The 20,646-nt window shown below is 41.8% G+C and overlaps 1 protein-coding gene across 3 annotated transcripts in view; it reads right to left on the bottom strand.

The window, feature by feature from the left end:
- Positions 1 to 20,646, bottom strand: part of TMEM131 (transmembrane protein 131) — a 170,836-nt gene that overhangs the window by 32,696 nt on the left and 117,494 nt on the right. For all 3 annotated transcript variants that reach the window (XM_033100884.1, XM_033100887.1, XM_033100885.1), the window contains 14 exons: positions 18,285 to 18,389; positions 16,873 to 16,959; positions 13,838 to 13,990; positions 13,665 to 13,740; positions 13,369 to 13,486; positions 10,568 to 10,706; positions 10,348 to 10,457; positions 9,828 to 9,894; positions 5,774 to 5,925; positions 5,240 to 5,382; positions 4,626 to 4,812; positions 3,385 to 3,570; positions 2,436 to 2,594; positions 1,446 to 2,038 (listed from right to left, as the gene is read on the bottom strand). In XM_033100884.1, coding sequence (XP_032956775.1) covers positions 1,446 to 2,038; positions 2,436 to 2,594; positions 3,385 to 3,570; positions 4,626 to 4,812; positions 5,240 to 5,382; positions 5,774 to 5,925; positions 9,828 to 9,894; positions 10,348 to 10,457; positions 10,568 to 10,706; positions 13,369 to 13,486; positions 13,665 to 13,740; positions 13,838 to 13,990; positions 16,873 to 16,959; positions 18,285 to 18,389 — 2,275 coding nt within the window. The remainder of the gene's footprint in view (positions 1 to 1,445; positions 2,039 to 2,435; positions 2,595 to 3,384; positions 3,571 to 4,625; positions 4,813 to 5,239; positions 5,383 to 5,773; positions 5,926 to 9,827; positions 9,895 to 10,347; positions 10,458 to 10,567; positions 10,707 to 13,368; positions 13,487 to 13,664; positions 13,741 to 13,837; positions 13,991 to 16,872; positions 16,960 to 18,284; positions 18,390 to 20,646) is intronic.

Raw genomic sequence — 20,646 nt, forward strand, 5'->3', positions numbered from 1 at the left:
GGCATTGAAGACATCACTGTTTTACAAATCCAAATGCCTGTACTTCTAAGAGGCCTCCGTGTAACCACCTTCACATCACCGGGATTCAGAGATCCTTGGAAAGCAAACTCCTGGGCCCTGGGACGTCAGGCTTTTGTGGCTGTCAAGTTTCCTGTGTAAACCAGAGGCAAACCTCCCTGGAACACCAGTGAGGAAGAGACTTGGAAACGTGCAGTGGCATGCCTGCACAGCAGAAAAAGGAAGACGCAGACAAGTTCAGGCTGTACAGGGTTAAATGGAAATACAGCTAGAGGTCCTTTACTGCTTTTCACACTAGATCCGGGAAGTTACCCATCAGCCTCCGTGTGTGTGCGCGCGTGCACGCACGTGTTATGCAGACTTCTAAGACGGCTCCCAATGAGCCCATCTTACAGAATTCTCTCTCCTGGACTGTGAGCTGGACCACACTTCTAATGAGCACAACACTGCAGAAGTGACAGGATGTCACTTCCAAGATTAGGTCACTGACTTCTGCATGCTAGCTTGTTTTCTCTCTTGCCTGCCTGCTTGCTCTGGAGAAGTCTGCTGCTTTGAGCGGCCCTATGGAGAGGACTCATGGCAGGCTGCTGGCCAAGCCAGCAAGGAACTGAGGCCCTCCATCCAGCAGGCTGTGAAGAATGGATCCTGCCATCAACCACCTGAGGAAGCTCGAAGCAGGTCCATGTGCAGCTCATTCTTAAGATGACTTCCGGCGCGGCCAGCACCTGGATTGCAGACTTATGAGAGCCGAGAACCAAGCTAGGCTGCACCCAGATGCCTCACCCACAGGATACTGTGAGACAGTCATTGTCACAGAGAAATTCATTTGTTATCTAACAGAGTACGCAGACTCTAAAGCAGAAGTCAAACTTTCTGTATAGGGCTAGGAAGCAAGTATTTTCAGGTTTGTGGGCCTTATGGTCTCTGCCACAGCTACTCAATTCTGCTGTTGTAGCACGAAAGCAGCCACAGGCAATATGTAAATGAACAGGTGTGGCTGTGTTCCAATAAAACTTTACTTACAAAAACAGGTGGTGAACAGCCTGCGGCTATAGTTTGCCAACCCCTGCTCTGAAGTACAGGTTGTGTAAGGATCCTATTTTTGAGTTAGACTGATCTGCATTTTACCACTGTGTTAAAAATTATTTTAACTAAAAAAAAGCTCCACCTATTACAATAACATAATAATCACAGGAGGCTGAAAGAAAAACAGTAGATGTCTAATAAATTTCTGAGTTTGTTCAGTAATCTAAGAAGCCTAACTATCTCTTATGACACAGGGACACCTCTACTTGCATTTTGACATGGGAAATGAACACCTACTGAGGAAGCTATGTACATAACTCCAACCACCAATCCTCACACATGCACTGGCCTTCCCCAGGGTCACGCGCCATGCTGTTCCCATAGTGACAAAGGAGGCTCACCTTTGCTTTTAGATAGTGGTGACGGCGGCTGCTCTGTAAACACATCTAGGGCTGGGGAGTCATGGTGGTCGAAGTCTTTGTCCATGGCTTCTATGAGACTGGTGATGTCAGAGTCCTCCGAGCTGTGCCTTGTGCTGCTGGCACATTCCGGGTGGGAAGGGTGCGTGAGAGGGGTGGGGGATAGCCTTCCTGGCTGTGGCTCTGGGTGCTGAGGCACTGGTGGTGCTGATGGTGCTGGTGGGGAGGGAGAGTGCTGCTCCAGTGTGCCATGGACATGCTGCTGGCTGCTGTGCTGGCTCTGTTTCGGCCCTTTGGATTTTCTGCCAGCTGTGTGAGCCTGGGCCACTGCATTTGAGTCTAGGACAAGGGTGCTGGCTTTGCTAGCAGACTGTGCAGAAGTCCTGCTAGAGGTACTAGAGCTGTTTTTGGCTCTGACGTTGTCCACGTCAGCTGAGTTTCTATTGTTGTGACTGCCGTGTGCGTGGACTGATGGGCCACACTGCTTGTGACTCCCTGCACTGGGTCGGGATGATGAGCCGCCTGCTCCATAGAACCCCCGACCATGACTGGCGTCACAGCTGAGTGTGTTCAAGCTGAAAAAAGACCAGTTGCAGACAGTAAATAACAACCTACAGAATCTAAGATAGAAAAAATACTTCACTAGTACAGCCACCACAAATAAAAATACTGTGAGGAAAAACAACAAGGAATAGGGATACTTTTCACAACTCTATATGGTCTGCTCTATCTGGAAATTTAGGAATCAAGTCAGCAATGGAGCTAAGGATGTTTCAACCCCTGTCAGTGTAATAAAAACACGGTACCCATCGTGAGTTCTCAGTAACTGAAGACCACATGCAGGGTATTATTAAGTAATCAGAATTAAGACTTTCTCTCCAAGCAAAGATGAAAAGAAACTTATTTTTTCTTTTAATTACATCAGCCAAATCTATATGTACTAGAGAATTTATTTCTAGCCTGTGAACATACTTTCCTTCAGACGAAACACCAACGATTCTCCTGAGATCAAATGGTCTTCCTACATCAAAGGGCGGGTTCGAGGCCTCAAAGGACAGCCGCCTGCGAAATGGTTCCCAGATTCCTTGAGCTTCTAAGTAGGCTGTTCCGATGACCAAGAGAAATAGGGCACTGTGGGGACAGGAAGGGTTGGGTTCACGCACTGGTGCACGAGGAACCAAATTTGATATTAAAGGTAGAGGAACTTGGCAGAGTACAATACGATATAAAAACCACCGATGCCCGTGGCAGTTTTAATGGACAAGACAAAAACAAAGCACTACCGGTAAAAGTTTGCCAATTTGTAAGCAGGCTCATAGGGAGGAAACAATGATTTGTATCAGAGCAGACACTGGAGGGTATTTTTCCTTTTACCAAGAGGAAGCTTTTTTCATTCAGTGTCACCTCTAGGCCAACTCTTTTCCTTAAATGATGTGTGGGGTCACTATGTAAATTAATTTAGAGGTGATTCTAAATGTCTGATTCTCAAAACACATAAAGAAATATACTGGAAAAAAGATAAGGACATTGAGGATTTGAAAACTATTTCTAATCAATTTTCTGTTGCTTAGGTCAGTTTCATGAAGAATATACTATTATTTTCAGTAAATCACATGTGCCCAAACCAAGTAACTCTACCTGGTAAATTAGGAGACTGTTTTTACCTTAAAAAAATTAACACGTACTTAATTTGTATAAAAATTTCAAAGACAGACAAGACTTTTAGCGCATATGCCACCAGAGAGGGTTTGGTTCTGATTGCTCCAACTAGCCGTGGAGCAGACACCTAAGCCTAATGCGGAGAGAGAGGCCTGTCTGTTCGTGGGCAGGTCCTCAGCACTCTGAACAGTGACTGACACACAGTGGGCACTCGATGGGCAGTGCCAAGTGTTGAACACCAACCTCGAAAGAAGACCAGTACCTCATTATTCCTGAGATGATGATATACAGAGCCAGCTCCCAGTTGGGTCTGGGCAGGGCTTCTGCGCAGGTTGCCAACATATGGTATGGAAGGGATGCATTCAATACAAACACAAATTCAGAGCCACTGGTTGTTATAAACTTCAATTCACGAATAACTCTAGAAGCTGTGAAATCAGGAGTAAACCTGAAACAGAATGATGGCAGTAAGACCAAGTTTTACAAATATACCATAAGCAGTTTCAACTTAACACCAGTCTCATATACCTTTGAAGCATAACAGAATTTTACAGTTTGATACTTTTATTCAACTTCCTCATTTTAAGATGAAAAAGTATTTTCCCATGAGGTTAATACAAAAACAACTACGTTCTGTGAATAACTAGAAAAATGACAGAAAAAAACACACAATGATTCTCCCAGTAATTATTAATTTAGAAAGTGGTCTCTGTGCTTCTTTCCCCTCTTCCTCCTTTCTTGAAGGCCATACTCTTCTTCAGGATACATTCCCAATAATGCCTTTAACAAACCAACAAACAAACATCTCCCAACCATGCAAGTCCCAGGGGTCTTTTCCTCATCTTCTGCAGCACTGCTTTCTGCCCAATTACTTTCTGCTGACTGCATGCTCCCAAGCGGATGACGTGTACTTGAGGAAAGCTGTCCCATTCCTCACTGTGCCTGACACGGACTAATGCAGGTAACTTGTCAAGTAAATGTCCACTTAAGATCATGAAATTATCGACAGACACTTAAGGGGACTTTAATTAAGGGGACACGTTACATTTTATTACATAAACTTTACAATGTAACAACTTGTCAATTAGTTGCTGAAATACGCTGCATTGATTACCGACAGGCATTCAAACTGTCTGCTGACAACCATCACATCTCTGCAACCCAACCACGTGGAAAACTGTACGTGTGATACAGTGTTGGCTCAGTTGCTGAGACTGAATTTATAGCCCATTTCCTGCCAACAACAGAACTCTGAAAACAATTTTGAAACTGGTTTCTAAGATTATCTGACCCATTTCGGAGACAGAGGAAGTCACACAATTTTGAAAACAAAGATATAGAGAAATAACCAAAGATTAAGTGAAAAAAAATCAAGTAAATACATTTGTGGGTAAAAACCTTTTTTGATGAGTATGAAAACATTTGCATGGAGTCTGAACAACTCTAATATAAAAAGTTAACAAGAAGCTAGTGAATCATTAGAACTTGTCAGAAAATACTTACAATATAATTATGTCTTTTGAGGCATTGGCGCTCAGTGCAAACTCTTGACAATTAACAACTTTAAAGCCATATCCCTCACACGAGTACCCACTGATTTCAATGGTTTCTATGTGAATTGGAAGTTGTCCTGTATTCTCTACTTTAAATGTTCTTTTCAATGTGAAATTTGGCTCTCTTAGTTTCAAACCTGAAGGAAACAAATGTGGAGTGAGTACAAATCTTGCGACCACGTGTGCCAGGTCCAGACACCAACACATCCCTCCAGAATGCGTGCCGGAGACTACGGACTGCCTCCTCATGGCAAAGGACAGCTTTACCCAGATTGCAGCAGGAAGTGCTCCACGATGCACGTCACATGAAATGGCAAAAGTCTGATTATGCTTTATCTTTCACACGCAGAGTGTAGCCTCTAAGACGTGCAACGAATACTGATATTTTAATCTTTTAAGGGCTGAAGCAAACAACCCTGAAAGCAAGTCAGGGAGTTTCTTTAAAAATCTTAAGTCGTCATCACCAGTATATCCATGTGCACATACACAGATACTGTTCTTGTATTTGGAATGATTTACCGTTGAAAGCAAATGTGGAAATTTGTACCTGTGAGGGATACTCACTCTCTGTACAATCTTTTAATAATGCTTCTGTGATTTTAAAGCGTAAGGAACTCCCTGGACCCGGAAGCTTGCCTGCCACCCTCAGGTTCTCAGTTGTTCCCTGTCCTTGGACCATCACAGCATCCATCACAGTCAGGTTATTTCTATGCAAGAACAAGAATCACAGATTTTTCTCCTATTAAATTTGCGTATTCTTTTGATCTGTAGGTTTTACCGCTGTTGTATAAACCACCATGTAGACATTAATACACTAAATTTAAGAACGAGACATTTACACTGAGCATTTAAAAAACATGTACACAGAGAACAGCAAGAGTTGTCCATTTTTTAAGAGTCACATGGCACAGTAAGACACTATGTGGACACAACCACAATGGCACGGTCCATCAGGCATGGCGTGTGCGCATGTGTGTTCTGGACAAAGTAAAAAAGCATTTTTCGTAAGTTAAACACGCAAACTCACATTGAAAGAAACCGGGTCAGAACTTCTAAGTGAGTACTACAAATCACCCCCACTGAAATCGCGGACCATACCTGATTATGATTAGGGACGAAACAGTTCTGTTGTGCATTGGAGTAAACTTGACTTTGACAGACTTCTTTTCTCCAGGTTTTAGCATTAGGTTTATGATTAAATGTCGAGAGAGGCCCTCTGTGAATCCTGCTGAACTCTGCAGTGGATGAGCCTTGGATCATTGGGGAAACAAACGGGAGTCATGACTACAGTCCCTGGACAAATGTCTTTTCCTGTACCCCACCCACAGCCCTGTATTACTAGTTTCTTTAATTAAGTATGTCAACAGTCTTCTCTCTCATGATTTGGGCATCGGTTAGCTGATAAGCAGAGCTGGGCAACCAGTGGTGGTGACACTTCATATTCTGCATTGTTCCCCAGGACACTGAAGGGGACAGGGGTCCAACGTCTTCATGTTTTACTAGGCATTTGTTTTTATATAATTTTGAAATGTAACACATACAGAAAAGGACACAAACCTAAGACGAATAGCTCAGTGTTTTAACATAGAACCAACAGCTGTACACCCAGCACTCAGGCCCTGGAGCCCACAGATGTGTCCCTGCTACCGTCACTGCTTTCCTGCTGAAGGGTCTTAGGCTCCATTTTATTTTTTATTTATAGTGTTTAGTTATTTGGATTTTTAGAAAAGTTTGAGCTTATTATGTTGGCATTTTATGGCTGGAAAAAGCAAAATACAAAAAGATTCTAAGAGAAGGGCATAAGGCTAGAATATATGACTGTCTAAATTTCAGTCTAGTGTTCTATTATTTGGCAGAAAAAATACAACACTAAAAATTACAAGACTCATACAAGACTGACTTAAAGATAGACTTATAAAAACTATTCGATAAAGGTTTGGATAACGTACCTTATAGATTAAAATACAAAGCTATAGGGAAGAACAAAACTATTTCAAGAACTGTTAAACATCTGGCTTGACAGGCTAACTAGTGCTACCTAATCTGCAGTGACCATCTGACACGACGGTATGGACCAGGGCTCCAGGATCCGAGAGCTGGGCCTGCATTTGGCCCTGCCACTTACTACAGGTATGGACTTGGGCAGATCACTTCCTGAGCTGTTTTCTCACCAACAGAATGAGGGAAACACTTCTCCCAGTAACTGCTCAGGCTGGCTGCTATGATCATTGCATGAATTAAAAATGGGAATACAACTGGCACATAACACTAACACATACTAGGTGCTCATGAAATTTTGGGACGTGTTCTTCATTACAGCCCCGAAATACTGAAAACCCTCCCACTGCCTTTCTTTCTTGATCTAGTTAGTCACAGATGGACTTATCCAGGCAAAATTCATTGAGGCTTCCTATATGCCAAGGAACAAATCTAAGAGGTTCCGTAGAGTTTGTTTAATCTGTTCAACAACTCTGTAAAATACACATTATCAACTTCACATTATGAGAGAGGACGCTGAAATTAAGGAAGGTTTATTTACTTGACCAAGGTGACAAAGCTGGTAGGTACAAAGCTGTGATTATTCTAGGAGCCCGACCTCCCTCATTTCAAGTGGGAAGAAGCACAGCTTCTCCAGGCAGGAAGGCACCCTGCTGTGCGTGACCACTGTGACTGGCGTCCAGCAAGAGCACAGCAAGGAGAGGAAGAGAGTGATCACTCCTCGTTTCACTTAAAGTAACTCAGATCATGGAGGATGAACTGGATTCCTACTCTCATTCATTCAACACCTTTCATGTTATTAATATGGGAAGGAAATAAGATAAATAGAAGACAATCCCTCAAGGAGCTTACACCAACATTTGGGAAACAAAGTATCTTACATCAAAACAAAACCTGACAAACAAATGAGAAACAAGAACTCATAGACACAGACAATAGTTTAGTGGTTACCAGAGGGTAAGGGGGTGGGGGTGGGAGATGAGGGTAAAGGGGGATCATATATATGGTGATGGAAGGAGAACTGACTCCGGGTGGTGAACACACAATGGGATTTATAGATGATGTAATACAGAATTGTACACCTGAAATCTATGTGATTTTACTAACAATTGTCACCCCAATAAATTAAAAAACAAAAAAACAAAACAAAACAAAACCAAAAACCAGGTCAACATGGATGTAAAGGAAGCGTCAGGGAGAGTGAAGACAGCCTCTCAGTGAAGGCTTCCCAGGCAGCAGGGGACATGACCAGGAAGTGAGGGACAGATGAGGACGTGGCTGGGCAGAAGGCAGCACCATGAGACCAGGAGACCTGGGTCAGCGTGCAGGTGGCTTTGGCTCTAATGCTCATTTCCTGACTGAATACGCCCTGCCGCACACACTAGGGCCTTCTAAAACGAGTGCTCAGTGGCTGTCCAGCCTGGTCTGCATGACAGGACAGGAGTGCTCCGTTCCCAGAACAAACAGTTTATGTATACATTTATTAATTCAAGAATAGCCCCTGAGTAAAAACCAAGCATGCCACTATGCTAAAGTATGGACATAGCCAGACATGGGTCTGGCATTCATGAGGCTTACAGTTTTATTAGAAAGTATCCAAAATAAAAACTTAAATGAACAAGTTCAATATTTTGGAGACTTAATAAAAGTAAATGATGTATTACCGTGTTTCCCCGAAAATACGACCTAGCCAGACCATCAGCTCTAATGCGTCTTTTGGAGCAAAAATTAATATAAGATCCGGTCTTATATTATATTACACAAGACCTGATATTATATTATAGTAAAATAAGACTGGGTCTTACATTAATTTTTGCTCCGAAAGATGCATTAGACTTGACTGTCTGGCTAGGTCTTATTTTCGGGAGACACGGTAGTACATTTCTCATTGTGCTGATGTGTAACCTGCATTGTGGACAGGGAGCCACTGTTAGGCCAGAATATGGAGAGACAATGATTTCTTACAGGCAAAGGTGTCAGACGAGGGTGGATTTTGTCTTCCTAATGTTTAATCTGTATGCAGACACACATATGAAAAACTGGGTTAGACTCAGAGGATGGAGAAGTGAAACCGGTGGAAGAAATATCAATAACCGACACCAATTCACTGGCAGAAAGTTGCAAGGATCTGAAGTAACTTCTGATGAAAGGGGAAAAAGAAAGGGCCAAAGCAGGGCTGCATTTGAACATCAAGAGGACAAGAATGATGATTAGAGAAGAAACACATGCCTTTATCAGGCAAAGAAGATACTGCAATTGTTAAAGATTTTACTGGTTCTGTCACCGATTCCAGGAGATGCAGCCAGGAAGTCATGAGGAGGCTGAAACTGGGAAGGGCAGCAATGGAAGAACTAGGAAAGGTCACCAAGAGCACACATGTGTCATGTCATTAGGGCGAAGGCCGAGACCAGTCACCCCCTTGTGTTCCCAATTCCTACGCACGGAATTTCGTGAACGCTGGACAGTGCAGAGGCTGAGAGGAATAAAATGATTCATTTGAAATTCGCGCTGGGGGAGAGCTCTGTGGACCCCCTGGACCCCCAGAAAGACGCACCAGTGGGTCAGAGCAAACAAACTAAGCCTGGAACACCACTGGAGGCAAAGGGACAAGATGAAGCTGTCCTACTTCGGACACATGGTGACAAGGCCGGGTTCTCCGGGAAAGACAAGAATGCTGGGAAAACAGGAGGCAGAGGGGAGACGAAGGCCAAACGTGAGATGGACTGACTCCATAAAAGAAGCCAGAGGCTCAGTCTCCAGGAGCTGAGTGGGGCTGTTGGGGACAGGACACTGTGGACGTCACTCATTCGTGGGATCACCAGGAGTCATAGCACGTAGCATACACATCTGATCTACATAGTCTCTGAGTGCTGGCAGCTGTTATTATACAATTATGGGCTGAATTTTAACGCCTACAAATAGGAACGTCCTATCCAGCATGCCTCATGTCGATCTAAGTCCCACCCACTCCGCCTGGGTTGTTGCCTCTATAACCATTACTGGACTGCTCTGACTTCTGCAGGAACTTGCCTGTCAGCCAAATTTAAGGGTAGCTAATAGTTTTCCTCCACACAAGCCCCAATCATATACAGAATTATATCTTGATCATATACAGAGTTACTTTTGTGGAATAGTATGAAGCTCGCATACTTACACTGTTTCTGAAGACTTGGAATTCTAGTGTTCTTAAATCCATCTTGGCCACTTTACTCAAGTTAAACCTAAAATAAAAACAGACGTGTGCTTCTCTGTGAGCAGCATCATAATCAAAGGGGTTACAGTCATTATCAAGTCTGTGCTTTGTTTGCAAATTATCTTTTGGCACATATGAGATCATTATTATCAAATTAGTAGTCTTCAAAAAATTAACGGCCATAGCTTAGAGTTAAGATTTTGTTCACTTTTTAAAATATTTGATAGGTCCCACTTGCTTTCTCTTTATAATTTTGTAGGAAGAAGTTCTATGTTACATTTTCTGTCTTAAATTGAAAACTTTTCTAGATGTTTTACATAATATCAATCTCTCTTCCCGGAAACATCTCTCAACGTTCATTCCAGACCTAGGATTTCTTTAAGCCAAATTGACTGCACGTGATCTGCAAGAGTCTTAAGTGTGTAAAAGAATAATTCAAATCTAATGTAGGAACGTTTTGATTACCTAAAGCAATGCTTACCTTGACAATAACTTATCAACGAAGACTGAAGGGTTGGAATATAAAGCCAGAGGAATAAATTGAACATAAACAGGGACATCTGCAGGATTTTCTAAAGTAATCTCCTCTTCCTTAAACAAAGTAAGGAAACAGGAAATGAAAGATTTCCACAGTTAAAAGTAGTAGACATTCACAATCGTACTAGGCCTTTCCAAAACCTTATGTCACTTTGCATACTCACTGAGGAGCAGTTTGTGTTCGTGAGTGGGAACTTCAAGTGCCGGGGCGAGCTAAGTATGGAAGGCCAGGAGAGCTCGGCGCTGACTTTCGACAGTATGTTTTTTTGAAGGTCTGTATTTACTTCAAATAAAGCGCTCAATCTAGAAAAAACAATTGGTTAAGTCACTATATCAAAATGAAATATTTGAGTTTCCTGAAAACAAGAAGTTCTAGTAGGTTTGCGTACTTGAGAAAGTTTATTCTGTCCTGAATAAACAGGTTTATTTGCTCTAATATTGTACTGTGCTTTTAATAGACATGTATGAAGATATCACTAGTCTGTCACAAAACAATGCCAAAGTATGTATCACTGATCACCTGTATTGTTTTCACACTGAATATGTAAAGAAAAAGGCATGCATACACAGATATGATATTTTGGGGACCCAAAGGACCTTGCATGCCTAGTGGAAAGATCTAGGTGCTGAGAACATTTTCAGGAGAACTAATGAGAAGGCCCTGCATTGCTTGGCATATGGCTTTCCCCTCTTGAGATAAACACAAAACAAAGTCCTGATATGCAATGAAGATGTCAGTTGAGGAGGTAACATGTGCGAAGATTGGGGCAAATATATGTAAAGTTCACTGCACTATTCGGGACTTCCGTTGAGTATTTCCCTATTTACGAGTGTTAATAAACCGGCTGTTTAGAACTCAGAACACAGTCTCTAAGGAAACGATAGTATACAGGGGTCTCAGGTCCCTGGGCCCAAACACTGAAGTCTATTTTAACCCCCAACACTACTGCATACGTTAACTGCTAGGAGTACAGGTTTTATGAGACGAGTAACAGAAATTCTCTCAGTAACACACTGACAAAGCAGCTCGGGTAGGAGCAGCGAGAATGCCCCATTCACTGCACAGCGGGGACCAGGGGGCCTGGGGCAGACAGTAGCTGGGTGCACAGAGGAGACAGTGCTTTTGGTGTGGGTGGTGAGGAAGGCCCTGGCAGCTGGGCCGAAGGCAGCATTACAATGACTTATTTCTAACTGGACGTTAACATTTGGAGACTGCATACACATTGTAATGCCCACCGTGGAAATGCAGGGGACCGAGGAGTGCTTTCATTACTGTTCCCTTAGTGACTTCATTACAGAAAGTCTCTCTGCACTTACTTTAACCATTTTAAAGAAAAAATTTCACTCTCTTTGCCTTACGAAAAGTTTTCAGAGCAGACAGTTCAGAAAAACAGAACCCCTCAGATTTAACTGTTAATAGTTTGAAAATTTTATAGTATATAAAGTGCAGAATCTTGATGACACTGACAAATACATTTCTGATGGGCCAACTGAGAAGAGTGGTTCTCATCAGCTGTCACATCATCATCACTCTGCTCAAATTCTCTCCTGAAGTACACGACAAGATCACCAAGTGCAGCAGGTTTTCTACTTTCAAGATGTAGATGCCTGATCACTGCACTGTACACCTGAAGCTGAACAATACTGAATGTCAACTATAATTTTATATATACATATACATATATATATGTATATACTTACAAGAAGCGGAGTACAGCATTAGGAATAAGACAGTGGAAATGTAATGGCTGTGTGCGATGTCAGACGGACAGTGGATGGGGGAGGGGGGCTGTCACTGTGTGAGGGATATAAATGATAAATGTCTAACTATTACATTGTTTTGCGCACCTGAAACTAATTTAAAAAAAAAGGAAAAAAAAGAGGATTACATGAGTTAAGACTAACGATTGAAAAAAAAAAAAAGAACATGGCTGAATCCCTCTAAAAGGCCCCATGCCCCCTAAGCTCAGCTCTGGGGGAGGAAGGAGGCGGCTACAAATACATACTTGGCCTCCAACGTGGGATTAAACCTTGAACAGTTTCCTTGGCTTTAACAGAGGCCAGTGGGGGGTAAAAACTTTCTTTCTTATACAAATGGCTGTGTCTATGGTGGACACTCTTATCATCTTACATACAGACAACTTCAAAGTTTCTTTGATTTTTAAGGAAGTACCTGGGGTATGGAGAAAAGAGGAAAATGGTAGCGTGTATATTTCTGAGCAATATACAATTAAAATGGCAATTCAAGATGCCTCCTGAATAATTTTCTGAAGATTAGGCATATTTTCTTAGCTATAGAGAAGTGAAGTAGGCTCACGTAAGAATAACATTTAGAGGGGGCAGCCAGATGGCTCAGTTGGTTAGAGCATGAGCTCTTCACAATGAGGCTGCCAGTTCAATTCCCGCATGGGATGGTGGGCTGCGCCCCCTGCAACTAAGACTGAAAATGGCGACTAGACTCGGACCTGAGCTATGCCCTCCACAGCTACCATGTTTCCCCAAATATAAGATCTAGCTCGATAATCAGCTCTAATGTGTCTTTTGGAGCAAAAATTAATAAAAGACCCGGTATTGTATTATATTATATATTATATTAGACCCGGTATTATATTATATTATGCCCAGTATTATATTATATTATATTATATTATATTATATTATATTATATTATATTATATTATATTATATTATATATTATATAAGACCCGATTTTATATTAAAGTGAAATAAGACCTGGTCTTATATTAATTTTTGCTCCAAAAGATGCATTAGAACTGATTGTCTGGCTAGGTCTTATTTTCAGGGAACCACGGTAGATTGCAGGACAACGACTTGACTTGGAGCTGATGCACCCTGGAAAAACACACTGTTTTCCAATAAAAAATTAAAAAGAACCAAAAGAACACTTAGGGAGTACCTCTGCACTTGTAAAGACAGCTAAAATACCTGAAGTGAACCGCCTCACCTATGACCCGAGTCTTCCTTTATCCCCAGCCATCCTTTGAACAGGCTTTGATGCAGCTCCCAGTCAGCATCCCACGTCTCTTCCTGCATGGCCACCCCCAGCGGCACTTTGGGTTCAGCTAAAACACAGAACGTAAGTTACGACATACCCATCCTACATCATATCCACTCACCCATTTTCCTACAAATGATTTCTACAGCCCAAGAGCTAGGGATGGACTTTAAAAGTGGTAGCTGTTCATTAAAGAATATTTTGGGGGAGTGAAGGGCATGAGAAAGAACAGCAAGGTCACTTACATTTGGACAGAAAAGGCAAGCCAACATAGCAGTGATCCCCACACTGCAGTCCAGGGTCAAAATAAATGTTTGCAATCTATGAAAAGGCACAGGAGAACCATGAGTACCAAGTCCATAGAAGGTCAAATAACAAACACTCATAGATTGCAATTCTCAAACAGGACACTTCTAACCTTTGATTTTTTCCCTGGCTCCAAGTCTTCCTTATTGCCCCGTAATCGTTTGTAGTAAAACCGCACATCTTCTGACAAAGATCGTATTTGCTGTATCTTTACCTTCTGTGAGAAGGAGTTCATAATATTTAAACTTTGATGAACTATCTTCCCCTGAAGAAAACAAACAAACAAACTCATGTGCATATGGCTGGGTTTTGTTAAGAACACACACTTAAAAGTAGACAGACATGTTTCTAGGAAACTAAAGGTCAAAGGGCATTTAGATTTTCCATCAGTTGATAATCTCTAAATTTGCAATCAGAGCTCCATATACTCTGGGGGTGCCAAAAAAATGTACACAAGTGGGCCCTTTGGTCAATGTTGCTCAAGCAGTAGTTTGCCGTAATCAGAGGTGTCTAGATGCTGATGGTCACCACTTTGAGCACCTCTTGTAATTGCAGAAGGCAAATGTGACTTGTATTCATCTTTTGCTATCGGTATATATTAAGTACTACAATTTTAATACAGTTTTCCTTTCTTAAAATGTGTATACATTTTTTTTGGCACCCTGTGTGTGCGTGTGTGTATGTGTGTGTGTGTGTGTGTGTATATAGATCTTGATGTTGTTTTTATCGCCTGTTACAGAAAAATTAGCAGGACAAAGCTCTGCAATTTGTGAAAATGAATTAAAGTGAAAACGTTCATATTTTATGTTGCAATATTGAGGATGCCAACAAAGGTGCACACAGAGACAGCACTGAATAAAGGAAACGGTCACTGTCGGTTTGCTCAGCAAAGTCTGTTTATACCAGGGGCAGGGTATCCTACAAGTATCCAGATTCAGGATGAAATAAGTGAATTCCAAAGTCGAAGACCAAAAAACCCAGACCTCTTTTCCTCAGAAGAAAGTATTTTCTTTATAAAAGAAAGATAGCATTTGTGCCAAAGAGACCTCTTTTAAAAGTATAGGTCATCAAGTATCTTATTAAAACAGCATACAGATTAAACCATTAAATCATCAATGACTGCTCTTATCAGCAGCATGAGGCTCCCTATGACAGGGTAGTAGATTTTAAGTAAAAAGTCATGTGATTTAAAAAAATCCTTAGTAAGAATCCTGCTGTAATCTTTTACTTTCTTTTGTCTGAATACAGGAGTTTATGTTCTTATAACCTGAGCATACCCACTGGTATTAAAAGACACAGAGGTTAAGCGAGTGCATAGGAAGGAGTCTTTCGAGTGATGGTGAGGTGAAGACTAACACTCATCACTGGCAGCCGAGCCAGAGGAAACCCCAGGAGACAGACACCAGAGGCAGGTGTGCAGCTGTGATGGGAGGAGCACAGAGCGGGACGCAGTGGGCCTGCGCCCGGCACGGCCTCTACACAGCTGTGTCCGCAGAAGTCACCTAGTCCTCATGTATCGCTAATAACTACTCTTCTCGTGTGCATGTCTTGTCTTTCAGGAATATGGAGGGGGTCAAAAGAGGTAACGGATATACAAGTTAATTTTACAACAGTATTCAAATACTAAGTGTTAAATGGAGAGTTATTTAAAATGTTTACTCTTAAGTATTGTTTTTATTAGTTAGCGCTAGTATTCTCCATCCGATAAAAGACTTCACAGAATTTGGTCACTGGTGTGGACTGAAAGCTTGTGTCCCCCCAGAATTTCTATGTGGAATCTTAGCCCCTGATGTGATGGTGTTGGGAGGTGAGGCCTTCGGAGGTGATTACGTCATGAAGGTGGAACCTCAGGAATGGGACTGGTGCTCTTAGAAGAAGCCAGACCAGAGCTTGCCCCCCGCTTTGCTCCTCAGGCTGAGTGACGATACAATGAGAAGAGGGCATGTGTAAAACCTGGCAGAGGGCCTACACTACACCACCCCACGGACCTGCCAGCACCTTGATGTTAGACTTCCCAGCCTCCAGAACCGTGAGACAGGAATGTTTGTTGTTTACGCGGCCCAGCCTATGGCCCTTTGTTAGAGCAGCCCGACAACACGGTAACGCCAAGGTAATCTGTAACTGCAGCATATGTCTTGGCCTGTAAGCCGCCTGAAGAGACCTAAAAGTTTATCTGCAGTCTTTCAAAACCAGCACCTTCTTTTCATACAGATGCTTTCTCATTTACTGCAGGATTTACACAGTGATTAAGGAGACCACTGACTGAAAAGGCAACTGAAGGAACGAGGTCCTTTTGGGTAAATAACGAAGTCGAGGCCCACATGCCAGTACCAAGTGAGATGACAAGACAAAGATTTAATTAAGACCCAATCTTCAATGTGCAGAACCTGCTAACTCACAATTTGTATTTTTAAGGAGCTAACTTTTGAATTTACGTTTTACTGCATATAACGTTACAATCTCGCAAGGCACTGTCTCTCCTAAGCCGCCATGTCCCCTGCCCCAGGGTGACACTCGTGTGACCCTGCGTGCCTTCATCTGACTGCATCATCTCCCCCAGGAGGCAGTGGCTGTCTCCTGGTTTCCGAGTTTCTTTTCTCCCTGCTGTCCAGGCCCTACTCTAAGTCACATTTCTGATTCCTCCAGTGACCTGCCTCCCCACACCTGCTTCTGTTCATATGACCCTCATACTAACTTTTCTCCTGAAACTTCCCTCCATTCTTGCCAAACTGGGCCACTCCTCCAAAGCCATCGCAGACTTGACTGCCGTGTCTCTATGAGGTTGTCCCCTGGGCCCGAAATGCAGCTGTCCCTCAGAAGACCTTCTGAGCCCCTCACAGGGCACCTTCATCAACCGGATGTGTACTTCCCTCACAGCACTTTACTTTCACCCGTCTCAGGGCCATTCCGACACCCTGTGTCACGTCTCTGAATCATGGGACCATTTCCCATTCCAGACAGAAAGCTCTTTGAGAAAAGGGAGCATTTCTTATTCCTCTTTTTATCTCCTAAAAAACCGTGTGCAATGTCTTACCTTAAAATAAGAGATCAATAAAGAATAACTGACTTTTCTGTTGAATTAGAGGAACACGGGGGAAAGGCAGAGAAAAAACTAGCATGGAAAAGTCTGTAAGTTAACTGTCTTACTGGAAAGGACGGAGGAAGGACCACGTGCTTCGGGAAGCAAGTCAGTGAGCCCACTGCGATCACAGCCTTCACGGGAATCGTCAGGATCTGCGGGGTGAGCAGACAGACCACAAAGGAGGACGTGTTAGTAGCAGACTGATCTGGACCGTTGCTGTACTACTTGGGCATTAAAACCTCATCTTGGGACTTGTATTAGCAACAACCAACTCTTAAGCAATGTTAAAGTCACCCAGGGTACTGTTTAGCCTGTCCAATGCACTCCACAAAACACATTTCCATGTACTTACTTCTTAGTGATTCATTGAAAACATGGTAAACAAGACCAAAGAATGGGAAAGGAATAAAGAATACATTTTTTTCATAATACAGGTTATTTTGTAGATTATTAGAATTTAAAAAGGAAAGTCAAATTGTACTCCTAAAACAATGTATGAAAAATCCAGCTTTTATAGTTATACAGCCCTCTCTTTATTGTATATAGCAGTAAATTAATATCAACCTAATTTAGAGAAGTGAATGGAACATTCTAGATTTTGAATCTTAACTCACACTCATTTGTAACTCACAAAGATGTTTCTCTAAGTATTTTTTTCTAATTCTTATTTTCATCAATACTAACAAAAACTTGTCTTTGCTATAAAATACATTTATTTCTATCATGAGTGAAAACTTTTTTGGAATTAATTTGACACACTCCCGACAAGTCATGTATTAATAAATGACCGAGTCTGTTTATTCTGAATTGGTTTTCTTTCATGTAGGGGGTTATGTGTGCTGAGAAGAGGCTGGAGAACAAGGGTAGCAACCTGTTGAATTCAGCAGTTCACAACTTTCCAATGAGCTTTTGCATATTAAATTGAATATTTAGATTGGGCAGACAAACATTCATTTAAAATCTCACTGGTTGCTACACCTCAAACCCACAGGAGTCCTCAAAGAGCTCCACCATCTTCATTTTGTGCCTTGACTGAGAACGAGTCATGTAAATACACTTGCTGAGAACTCAAATTAAGATGTGACTTCCTGATGTATCTGCCTTTCCCTTCCGGAAACATTACCCAGGAGAGTATTTATGACTGCAGGAAGAATCAGGGAGCTCTCCCTCAGGGATTTCAGCCAGGGGCTATGCAATACTACAACCACTGCTAAGCAGCTTTCTCACAGAACAATTCGAAATGTGCCAAAGGCATTTTTTTTTTTTGAAGTTGCTTTTAGTCAAGGGGTTTGGGTTTTATAGGCTAATGAACACCAATATTCAGTAAAATATTCTCAAAAGCTCAGTTTTTAAGGTATAAAACAGGTAAACTGTAACTTTGTAAGTAAACTTAGTTTTCTGTTTCTATAAAAACAAAAAAGAACTGAATTATTCAGAAAAACCCCGTTGACATGAGTCTCCCCCATACAGTTCTTACCTCATAGTCTGTTGTGATCTGTATGGCTCCATCATGAATCCCTTCCAGTTTTTTTGCAGTCAGTTTGACTCTGAACACAGCGAAATAGCCTGACGCCAGTCGGACCTGTGTGCAGCAGAAACGACACCCTTCATTAGCCCTGCCGGGTGAAGTTCCCACTCCAACGAAGGAGGCTGTGCCGATGGACTAATTCCGAAGCCTGACGCACACCAGGACAACTCGGAGGTACTGGATCGTCATGCACAAACGCCTCTCAAAACCACATCCCTGAGGACCGTCAGATCCCAGCTCCCAGGTGGGGCAGGGCACGGTCCTCAGGCAGCACCCACGTACCTGCATGGATGAAGAGGGTGAGGGTGGAGCAGAGGGATGCGGCCTCCCACCAACCCTTCAGCCACATCAGGGCACAAGTACACACAAAGCTGGCTCTGCTTCAAGTTCTGAATTTAAGTGTCTGGTTAATAATCATGTCTTCAGAGCAAATGAAATGGGGTCGTATGAAAACATCCCATGGAAGGGTTAAGAAGTACCAATTTGAAAGAAGAAAAGGGTCTTTGTTTTCTCAAGCTATTTGTTGATGTTTCTGCACTTATTCTAGTCAATCACAAAATTTCCAAAACACCCACAAAATTATTTTGTGTTTTGTACTTTAGACTTTAGTTGTATTTTATCTAGAATTCACATTTGCAGCAAAATAACAAAAACTGATACATCAAACATACCCACTTTCCCCTTGTTAGAAGCACTGGTGTTGGTTTGGTACAATTCTAATGTTTTCATCATGCTTCTGTAACTACCCAGCTCAGAACACCAGTCTGAGGAGCACAGAGTTGTTGGCAATGTGTGTTTCATATGAACAGACACTAATTTAGTTGATAGGTATGGCTTTTTAGAAAACAGTTGAAAGTTTCAGCATTATAAACTTAAAAAATCACTTCGTGGAGTTGCTATTTTGAAGTTGGCAACTCACTTAAAACGTCCTATTTTAAGTGTTTGTAACAATGATCTCTTTCTGTCCCTTGTTTTGTATTTATAGTTTTCCATAAAAATGAATTCCAAAACCCTAAACTGTCAAACAGGCTTTATGTTGTTGAATGGCCTCTCAAATTTAAAGAGTATGTGTTAACACATGCTACTTACTGCCAGGAAATGATCCAGATTTCTTAAATTATTAATTTATAATGTCTTATTAGAAAACAGTATAATGCAACCATCTGAGATTAGACAAACATACAAATATTTAATCTAACTTCATTGTTAAAAGAAACACATTAATGACTGGCCTTGCTATTATCTCTTTTCAGCATTTCATCTGTATTAAAAATAAAATTTTAGCTGGAATGACAAATATTACGTCTCATGAGCATATTCTTTTTGTTTTAAAAGGAGGCTTTATTTCTGAATCAAATTTAAAACATTATAAATTATTAAAATGTAAACCCCATAAATCTGCCACTATTCAAATATCCGATTATGCAATTAGAATCCATTATTTAGTACTGTTTCCTACTTTTTCATAAATCATTTTCCAAGTTTCTATACATAATCACATTTATAATTTTGTTATTTGTTTCAATATCCAACCATAAAATCAGGATTTCCTTTATGCACTTGGCTGTTTCCCGTTATGGAATCCTTAATAATGCTTTTACAAACACCTTCATTCTCACAGTTTTTGGTTCTTTAAGTTACTTCCACGGAAAGAATTCCGAGGAATGGTATACAAGTATACTGCCAAATTGCCCTCCAAACACACTGTTGTGAGGCTCATCCAGCATGCACTGTTGAAAGCAGTTTTTATAACCGGTGACATTCTGTGGAAGCGTCATCTGTGGTCCATCAGTGCATAAGGACATCTGCTCTTCCTTCTGTGAAACTGACAAAGAAGTCCCATCCCAAGCTACAGACGAGGTACGTCATACCCCTCACAGGGGTTCTGAGTTTGTGTTGAGCGAGTGTAAACTCCAAGCTCCCTCCTCAGCACTGCTGAGACTAGACTCAGTTTCTTTGGTTTCGGGCTTTTACAACCAGCTGTGCACTTGTAAGACAGAAAAAAGTCTCGGGGTGGGATCAGGCAATGCTCGCCTCTCTGAGACTTCTCAGCAGTGCAGAGAACTGCCGGGAAGCATTACAGCAGAACTACAGACACTTTCTACCACATGCAGGCATAGCATGAACTTGCCCGGCAAGTTCAATGGACATGGGTTAGTCTGGGACCTATGGGAATTTCTCCTGTCACGACACTTGTGTTAAAAAAAAAACAACTGAAATTTTGCTTGTTACAGAATTTTTGATGACAGGGTAGAACTTAACTTCTTTGCATTTCAAGTGCCCTCATCATAATGAGAGGGGTTCAAGTACA

The sequence above is a fragment of the Rhinolophus ferrumequinum genome, assembly GCF_004115265.2.
Source record: "Rhinolophus ferrumequinum isolate MPI-CBG mRhiFer1 chromosome 13 unlocalized genomic scaffold, mRhiFer1_v1.p Super_scaffold_3, whole genome shotgun sequence".
NCBI lineage: Eukaryota > Metazoa > Chordata > Mammalia > Chiroptera > Rhinolophidae > Rhinolophus > Rhinolophus ferrumequinum.